Source organism: Sphaeroforma arctica, assembly GCF_001186125.1.
Source record: "Sphaeroforma arctica JP610 unplaced genomic scaffold supercont1.7, whole genome shotgun sequence".
In the NCBI taxonomy this organism is placed as follows: Eukaryota; class Ichthyosporea; order Ichthyophonida; genus Sphaeroforma; species Sphaeroforma arctica.
The window spans coordinates 179,957-189,612 of NW_014040551.1; the positions used below are offsets into that span (position 1 = coordinate 179,957).

General features: G+C 43.1%; 2 protein-coding genes across 2 annotated transcripts; both read left to right on the forward strand.

The window, feature by feature from the left end:
* Positions 1-2,558: 2,558 nt before the first annotated feature.
* Positions 2,559-5,549, forward strand: SARC_00269 (hypothetical protein). The gene is made up of 4 exons (XM_014306066.1): positions 2,559-3,265; positions 3,592-4,035; positions 4,221-4,348; positions 5,011-5,549. The coding sequence occupies exons 1-4, from the start codon at positions 3,100-3,102 to the stop codon at positions 5,101-5,103; spliced, it is 831 nt and encodes a 276-aa protein (XP_014161541.1). The 5' UTR covers positions 2,559-3,099; the 3' UTR covers positions 5,104-5,549.
* A 1,521-nt stretch (positions 5,550-7,070) lies between these two features.
* SARC_00270 (hypothetical protein) lies at positions 7,071-9,333 on the forward strand (the record flags this gene model as incomplete). The annotated part of the gene is made up of 3 exons (XM_014306067.1): positions 7,071-7,742; positions 7,836-8,562; positions 8,735-9,333. 3 exons carry the CDS (start codon positions 7,071-7,073, stop codon positions 9,049-9,051), a joined length of 1,716 nt encoding a protein of 571 aa, XP_014161542.1. The 3' UTR covers positions 9,052-9,333.
* Between the last annotated feature and the right edge of the window lie 323 nt (positions 9,334-9,656).

Genomic DNA, 9,656 nt, shown 5'->3' on the forward strand with positions numbered 1-9,656 from the left:
TACGTACGTACGTACGTTAACGTTAACGTTAAGTTAACGTTACGTTACGTTACGTACGTACGTACGTACGTACTACTCTCTCTCTCTCTCTCTCTCTCTCTCTCTCTCTCTCTCTCTCTCTCTCTCTCTCTCTCTCTGAGCTAGAGAGAGTAGTAGAGAGAGGTCTCCATTATTCTCAGCCTTCTAAATTACACAAGAAGGCTATAATTAATATAGTTCACGAGATACAGGATCAGCCTACCGCGCGTGGCACCTACGCGCATAAAGAATCGAGCTTTCTAAGCGCGTATAGACGCTTATTAATTTATGTGAATAGTGATTGTTGTCTATAACGTCATGCCGTCTCTCTAATACGATCACAACGTGTTTGCACAATTTTCACTTTCACCGTTCACACCCATCACACCATTGCAAGCAATTTCGATCGATTGAATGAGTGAAATACCCAGTAAAATGACTATAGAACTAATCATTGTAGAAGCACCACTTCTTCTCTGTATGATATTTACGTTAGCTAACTGATCGATTCAAGAAATCATCTATAGGAAGCAAAGAAAAATCTATTTATTCCACGACAATAGGTATTATACCTTGATTTATGTGAATAGTGATTGTCTATGAGATCATACCAATCCCTTTGTACAAGTCTCACTTTCACCATTCACACCACCACACACCATTGCGTGCAATTTCGATCGACATACCCAGTAAACTGACTATAGAACTAATCATCGTAGAATCACCGCTCCTTCTCTTTGCGGGGTTACATTAGCTAACTATCCCGTACGAAAAAAATACTCCGTCGACGACACGGTAATGGCTTTTTTTCTGAAATAAATATGTACTTTTAAAAAATGTACTGTACGTAGTACGTATTTATTTATGTACTGAAGTATATGTTTTATTTTATTTTTCTAAAAAGATATATACAATATTTACTATGTATGTTTGTATTTACCATTTATTTATGTAGTGGCTATGTATGTATTTATTTATATACTACACATGATAAATATGCATAAATTGCTGGGCTATATAGTTTAACTTTTATTAAAAGGCAGCACTTTTCGCTATGACAACGTGTCCGGACGTCACGTCTTCTATATTACATTAAGGAGTCCGATATACGTCATGATATTCTCTTTTAAAACGAGACATATCGCGACGGGTCGGAAACTAGTTTACCATGAAGACATATCTTTGTCGTATACCAGGCCAGATAAATTGCGTATTGGTTATTGCGCGACTGCGCTTGGCTGGAGGGCGTAGCACAGGGCGCCGGCCCAGGCCCAAGGGGCGTACGGGCTACACACGTACTCTATTGTCCAGCTACCCATTGGTCGCAGTTTCTGACAACCACTCGCAAGCAAGCTGCGTAGCTCGCAAGTCACAGGCTCTGAGTCACGACTCGACTCACGACTCACGACTCACGACTCGCGCCTCGCGAGTCAACGAGTCACACCCAGTCGTCCACACTCTACACTCCTGTCACTCCACACTTCTTATTGTGTTGTGTTTGTGTAGTGACAGTCCACACTCCACACTACACAGTCTACACTCCACACCACAGTCTACACTCCACACTCACCACAGTCAACAGAATTACACTCCTCAGTCCACACTCCACAGTCCACACTCCACAGTTACAGTGTTCCACACTCCACAGACCACAGTCACACCAGACGCCACTCCGCGGACCACTGCTGAGTGCTAACTGAACTGAGAGGTCTGAGTGTACTAATGCACTGAATGCAGTGATGCACACTTATGTCGTAGTAATTTAGTACACTACTACTACACAGGAGGTGCATAGGGGAACAGGCGGTACAGCCCAGGCGTACAGCACTGTGACTCTGTGAGTGAGCCAACAGTCCCACACAGGCACACATTCCAGTCTCTACTGCAAAAATAGTATTTAAATACACTCCCAGCAGTGAACAGTCTACTGACTCCACGAGTCCACACTCCACAGCGATGAGTGAGTCCAACACCTCCACACTCCACAGTCCATACTCTCCAGTTTCTCCAGGACCACACAGCCCAGTGAGCCCACACTCCACAGTCCACACCACACTGTCCAGTGTCCACACTCCACAGTCCACAATTCCACGCACACAGGCCAAAACAGGCCACAGAGTGGGTATTTTTTTTAATTGTATATATAAATTAAAGTACAGGACACCTCAGACTCTCAGAGTGGTATATTAGGTTTGTTTCTTAAAAACTTGGTTTTGAGTACCACCGAAGACAAAAACTTTTACGTCATAGACCACTCAAAAAAAGTTTACTATCAGGCTTTTATCTCAACTAGAACTAATTATACTGAATTTAAGTGTGTATTTGAGGTTCTTGCAGTTCTTTCCAGCCATAGCAGACAGATGTTTTTCTTTTTCGCTGTAACAGAGACGTTTTATTGCTTAGTTTCAACTTTTTTTAGATAAACAACGGATACAAACCACAGAATAAAAAAAGGTACGTGGCAACTTTTTGTGTAGAAAAGAGCGTGCTTTTTTATAAATAGTAAGATGCAGATTATCGAAGCCGTCACTCTGTAGTCACGTAAAAAAATTACGATTGGAATAGATCGTGCTTTTTCATAATATATCAAGTCTAGCGGCATACATAGTCGCTGCATATAGCAATATATTCTCTATCGTCACCATACTGCTGTGTCCACAAATGTCCTTTATGGATAATAATCGGTTAAATCTTCCTAGGTAGGACAAAATATATAGAGCTAGAGCCAAAGAAACGACAAATCGACGTTCGTGCAGGGTTTAGAGAAAACCAGTGCATCGCCAGCAACGTACGCGTGTGTAGTGATATCTCTATTCGGAAATGAAATAGCGATCACTCGTGGAAGTCTTTGAAGTAGTATTATAGTCAATCAATATCGTATCGTATCTTCGCCTGGGAAGGAGGATATATCTGGGTGCTTATGGTTCTCGACCCTGGTCCACTTCAGGTTGAAACGTATTTATACATATATATATATATATATATATACATTATAAAGTTTGAAAGCCAAACTCGTTGTTATAGGATATATCATTGTTTATATAGAAGCCACAGTACTGCACAAGCGCAAACCAGTTCAAGATGACAAATGAGGTTGTGGCTACTGGTATGGACCTGCCACCGCAGCGCGGGTCGCTGGATATGACTGCGTTGCTTCATGCAGCTGAGCTACTCAGATTGGAAGAAGAGGGTACCTTGGATCCCAAGACACTTGCCAGCTATGGCTTGGATCGCGAGAAGTTCTACGGTATGTGGCTTATATAAAATAATATATACAAATGCTTTGAATCGTCGCTCTCGGAAGAGAACGACTAGCAAGCGTGCACAGTCGTTGGCTAGTTTTCTCTACTGATTACGTTATGTATCGCCCTTGATATGTGCATTTTCGATCTTGATTTGCATGTATGCGAAGTTAGATCTGGAAAATTCAAAGGCTTTCGTATGCTTGCATGGATACAGGTAAGTTACGGTAACAAATGAATCCGCAGTTTGTAATGGATTCTGATATTATAGAATTTAGTGTTTTTTTATTGAGTTTGAAATCGAGATTTGGTCTGTGTTTTTACGATATAGGTTGCGTTGCAGGGTCGTATCGGTCAAGGTCCGTGTCGGAGTCAGGACTACCGATCTACGGCACGACCAATCAACAGCACAATGACCAACAGTGCTCGTCAACTATAGAGCAATCGTATAATTCAGGCTCCTCAACGCACTCAACAATCGGAAAGACAAAAAAGCGGTCGATCAAAAATCGGGAGATGCACAACCTGCTCGAAAAGAACAGACGCGCACATTTAAAGAGTTGTTTCGACGATTTGCGTGATTCTATACCTGGGTTAGAAGACGGGAAGCAATCGACTGTCTTAATCATCGAGAAGGCCTCAAAGCATATCACAGGCCTAAGTACGAAACACAAACAACAATTAGCCGAAATCAATCGCCTGAGGCATTTGAATCAGTGGTGTGCGGAAAAACTGCTTGAGCTGGGAGGCATGGACACGGATGAGTTCGCTTCAGGTGTGTGTACGGATGAGATACGATACTTTGGTTCCATTACTGAAATCCGTTCACTGCTCTCCACACCTTCGGGAACTGAACAGTCAATGTTGTTATCACTAAAGATACACGAATTGTCATCTAGTAGGCACACGTTCTCTTCAAACTCAATAGATATGAATTGGTTCGTTTGTATAATCTTACAGTTCAGTACGAATGCACCCGGAGCTTATTAACTCCAGAGTCTGAGACGGGATCAACACATGGCAGCTCGTCCGAATCACATGCCAGGCAACGAACGATTTCTGAGTCTAGCGCGTCGATGAATCAGCATGTATGTTGTGTGATATGCTCGGGTATGAGTGTTTACGCTTGAGTGTGAGCTATCTTTCGTTTTGATATGTTCGCATACGATGCTTAAAAACGATTGTGTTGACCTGGCTTGCTTGTTTTGTTGAAAGTTCATTGTCTTTCCAAATAGACTCCGTTGTGCATTTCATTGTATAGTAGTAACGCAATTGAAGAATTTTACGTCTAGCGCGTCGATGAATCAGCATGTATGTGGTGTGATATGCTCGGGTATGAGTGTTTACGCTTGAGTGTGAGCTATCTTTCGTTTTGATATGTTCGCATACGATGCTTAAAAACGATTGTGTTGACCTGGCTTGCTTGTTTTGTTGAAAGTTCATTGTCTTTCCAAATAGACTCCGTTGTGCATTTCATTGTATAGTAGTAACGCAATTGAAGAATTTTACGTTATAAATCGAAAGGAATTCGAGCTGTAGATGACATTTGTGACGAAAATGAAAGCAGAACTCAACAATTCAGTACATTATCTACATTCTGCCACCTATCTATTCTAGGAATTTAGCAGCAAGAATAATGTGCTACTGTGTAAAATTCTTCCTCGATAAATATAAACGCGATTCTGTTTTGTTCAAATATATGGGTTAGATTTTAGCTACGTGGCTCACTCTTGTTGTTCATCTCCTACAGGTGCTGCGAACAATGAATCCAGGAATTTCCTCATCAACGACGGGTCCTACTGAGCAGTATCCTGTTGGAATGGTGATACCCACTTCCTCTTGATTCTGTACAAGTTTAGTATTCACATACAAAAATGCTGGTCGCACCAAAGCTGTATTATGGCCTCAGCTCCAGAGCATACCACAGATGCATATACAAGCTAGAATGGCTTAACTTAAAGTGCTCCCATCTACTGGAGATCGGCATCTCAGTATCAAATACCGATGCCTTTGTTCTGCTATGCCACGTCATGCCCTAGATTGTCAGGCGGAAGCTGACCTATGCCATTCAAATCTTTCTAACAAAAGAGTGCCGACCAGACGAGCGTGTAGTAACGATTAGGGTTGACCGGTCACAGGTTAGGTATTATCTCTGTTCAAGGAAATGCACCATGCCATTGTAGTGCTCTTGAGATAGAATAAAACAGAACAGCACTGAGCTGATGATTATTTTACTATTCACGAGTATACACATATTTTGTTTTCTAGTACTGCCCTTGACAACTACGGTATTGATACCCGTCTGATGCAGTTGCTCGACTTCGTAGTTGGCTGTTAGGTCTACAAGTCCTCAATGTCAATGATCGTATGCATGCTCTCATTGTGCTTCCAACTTTTTAAACACTACACCCCATGATATTGCTTTTTGGAGGTGCTTTTCAGTAGAGAACTGCTTGTTATGAATTGTCATGTCTGGTGAGTACGTATGCTCAGTTCTGGATCTTCAGGACAACCGGATTAGAAGATTGAAGTACTAATTACAAAATAACTACCACTGCTATCGATCTGGATTGCAACGGGTTGCCCACTCTATTGGTAACAACAATACGTGCCAAAAATGGCGTGATAATACAGCATCACAATCTTGACGTCGGATTCGTTCTGGGGTTGTTTTAATCGTCTGTGCCTGGGTGTGCAAGTACCGGTATATTCTCAAGAAGACACTAATTGTTTGCATTAAGAGCAGGATTGTGTCTTTAAGAAAGTAAATACAATTTGCTGAGATCGATACTTTAGTATGATAACTAACGAAGCATATATTTTACACCTGAATAAAACGGCAGTACTACGCAATTATGATTGGAATACCAGTTGGTAGGAGTTGTTTTAGCTCAATTGGAAAAAATCAATACCAACACATGAAGCAACTGTTCGTTTTTAGATAGCACTAGCCTCGAGACGACTAAATGATGTGCTGCTATTGTGAGCAACCAAATAATAGTAGCTATCTAAAGACAGCTCGAGATTGTCGCTGCTACATCAACGTTGCCCAAGGCGAATTCGTTTCCACTCATGGCCCATACTTAATATGGAAGGCAAGTATGTTTGAAAAGATACTACCTACCCGTTATGATTTGGTCCTGATCATCTGCCTGTGCAATCTATAGCCGTGTAGTTTGAGGCCTTGTGTTTCCCTACAAGCTCATGTTTGGGCCATCATATTGCAAGTTGTGTCGAGTTTCGTTGTTTTTTTTCCGCGCAATACAATGATATTTAGTTGACCAACCCAAATCTGACCACATTGGGAACATTGTTCTTGAGTGGAAGGCAACACAAATAAGATTCTGCATGAGCGCAGAATGTATTTAAACATCAATTATCACTTTCCACGTCCACACTCAAACAAGAAAACACACTGTTTTACTATTCACCAACGACGATGGCGGAAGGTATTCGACACAGCCTTGCCCAGGTACTAAGAATGCTAAAGGTTATTTCAAAATAAGATTTTCTTTTACGACATTCTGGGTGCGATGATTATCCGTTACTTGGAAGCGAAACACTATCAATGCACGGCAATGTTCTCTCCGCTACAATTAAATATTCGAACTTTAAAAAAGGAACATCCGCAGCCCTCCAATAATTGCAGCAAATCAACATAATTCTAATGACTTTTGAATATTGAACTCTCAGGATAGCCCTAAACCAGAACGAGCTGGGGAAGCTGGATTCAGCGCCGCGTCAAACTTATCTCTAAATTCAACGGACTGTGCATCTGCCGACTTTGTTGTCCAACCAGTGAAGCATCCTATGTTTGTGGCGAATTCAAGTGCTGACGCGCCAGACGAGGACGATAATTATGCTACCCAAACCCCTCGAGCAACAGAAAGTAGAAACCAGATGTACTTTCAAGACAGGAAGCGAGCACCTCCAAAGGCTAGGCTCTTGACACACATACCTGCTTCCGATGATGGCGATCCCCTGCTTCCCCCACCCTACATACATAGCCCTCGTAGCTGGACGTGTAATTCAGTCGTGATGGAAGCTGAGAGAGAAATTGGTGTGCCTACACTACCTGACTCGGATATGAAAGTTAACTGTGACGAGCCAGTAAGTGCCGAAAACGAAGATAGCTATGAAAGTTACATGCCCACATTTGCTGAGTATATGAGTCTAATGAAGAAAGTAGATGAAGAGGAACTCGCAAATCACAGTACATCAAGTGAGTCGAATGGCTCGCCCAATGCTCTACACCACGAATTCGTCGCCGCATTGAGCAGCAAAAAAATATCCCTACAAGAAAGCGATATATCGCCCGCGAATGATGCAAATATTGGTAGCAGTAGAGCACCTCATCGAGAGACACCGACGTATCGTGACAGCTTCAGTCGTGCTCAGTGTATGAGGACACCACGTCTCAACTCACTGGCGAAAATCAACCCACATGCACCCCCGAAACCAGCACGTGTCCATCTCAATAGGGTACACAGGTCAGAACAGAACACAATCGACGATTTCCCCATACGCTTTTGTTTATCTTCCCTGCCCTTTTCTGGAAAAGGAAAAGCATGAAAGAAGGCCACAACAGATATTAAACACGAAACCAAGACATTGAAGTATAACAATCTGTATTCTTCTGATGCGGAACGAGAAAGGAAACAATTATTTGCGGAGACGGAAGCACCAGAGCAATGTCTGAGAGATACTGCAGTCGGGATACCTGAAGTGCACTCTTCAAGCGGTCTCTGCAGGGTGACCAGCAACGGGCTCTGTGAGTCGCCAGGACATCTAGCAGTAAAAGACTACGGCTTGTCAGAGACGGAACACTGTACAGACATATCAACACAACCGCAGTACACAAGCCAATCCGAGGATTGCGTTAATTGTGCCGAGGATGTGAATGAGTCAACCAGGGAAGTGAGTGGTAATTGCAGCGGGACAGAAGGATTTGTAGTCGATTGTGAAGAATCGACAAATTGTTTAGCTGGATATCCGCAAATCTGCAAAAATAGTCCAGCATCATTTCCAGTTGGGTCGATTAGGACCCTTACAAGTGCAGACAGTGAGCATTCAGCACGTGGAGGGTCACTGATGCTTCCTCGCTTGACGAGCTTCACATCGCACTCTGAGGTACCTCTCGCCAATTCGGGTGTGAGAAGGTCCACCCCTGGTTCACCCATAGCCCATGGTGTGTGTTTACCCGGACAAACGATGGTTGAATTGTTCGGAGATTTTGATCAGGAATACGACGTGCCTGAGCATACAACTGTTGTCAATTCTGTTGAGGCTGACAGCGAGATAGGTAAGCCTTCGAACTTATAGCTTGCAGGCTTTATATACGTGTGCACAAATTGAAGTAAGCTCTCTACTATTTAAAATAAATAGTTGAAGGATAAGTGTTCAGGTGTGATTGAAGGTATTTTCTATCATGCAACCAGTTGTTCTTGCCCATTACCTTGTTGTGACATATGCAGATCCGGCAATTATTCGTACTCGGAGAGTTCAAAGAGTTTCAGCGGTCAATCCTACTGTGGCGGCAAACTCAGCTGGCTACCACGAGCATCTCAAACCGACATCACAGGGAGATAAGACCAGCATCCCCAATTGTAACACTGCGCAGCACAAGATTTCCTTGCTTGGCCCTCGAGATAAGATATTGATCGCCAAATTGCTGGAGATTCCAATCTTATACAATGATGTGCAGTTCCTCCGTTTGCACGGAATCCACAACCAGCCAGCAAACGCAACCGGTTTTCTCACAATTTGGCGAGATGCTATCGACTTTTCGTAATCAATATTGCCTGATATCCAGTGGCTTGACACCATTAACAACGCCGCTTTCATAGCGACGCAAGCGCAAATCGAGGATGATTCGCCGCACCTGCTCAGCGGACACGTCTTGAACTGGTATACAAAGAGCGACAGATGATCGTCCTCCGAAATCTACGTGTCATGAGTCAGGGCAAAGTGGGACGAATGTTTGTCGGCAGTTCCAAGACATCACACAACCTAGATATTTTGCACACAATCATCGATCGGATGGTGCTTGCTAGGTCAGAGAGCACGTGTTCACCTATGGGATCTCCACGTCGCACGCGGCATGATCATGTGCAGTCACAGTTTGACAGCCGACTTGTACAGTTAGCTGCAGACACGGCCGATCAATGGCTTCAAACTAGCCTGGCCGATAGTTCTGCGCGTGCAAGCGATGAAGCCATCAAAAAGATTCAGAGCACGAATCTAGGGTTATTTCCTGGTACTTTCCAATTGAGCCCATGGAGAAATCATTTGTGTAGCCTACAACCTTTTACTAGAAGAAAAGGGTTGTCTCATGCGCGGCATCGATGTCAACCTCATCACCGCCCCCATCGACCAGCTATTGCATGCATTACTTTC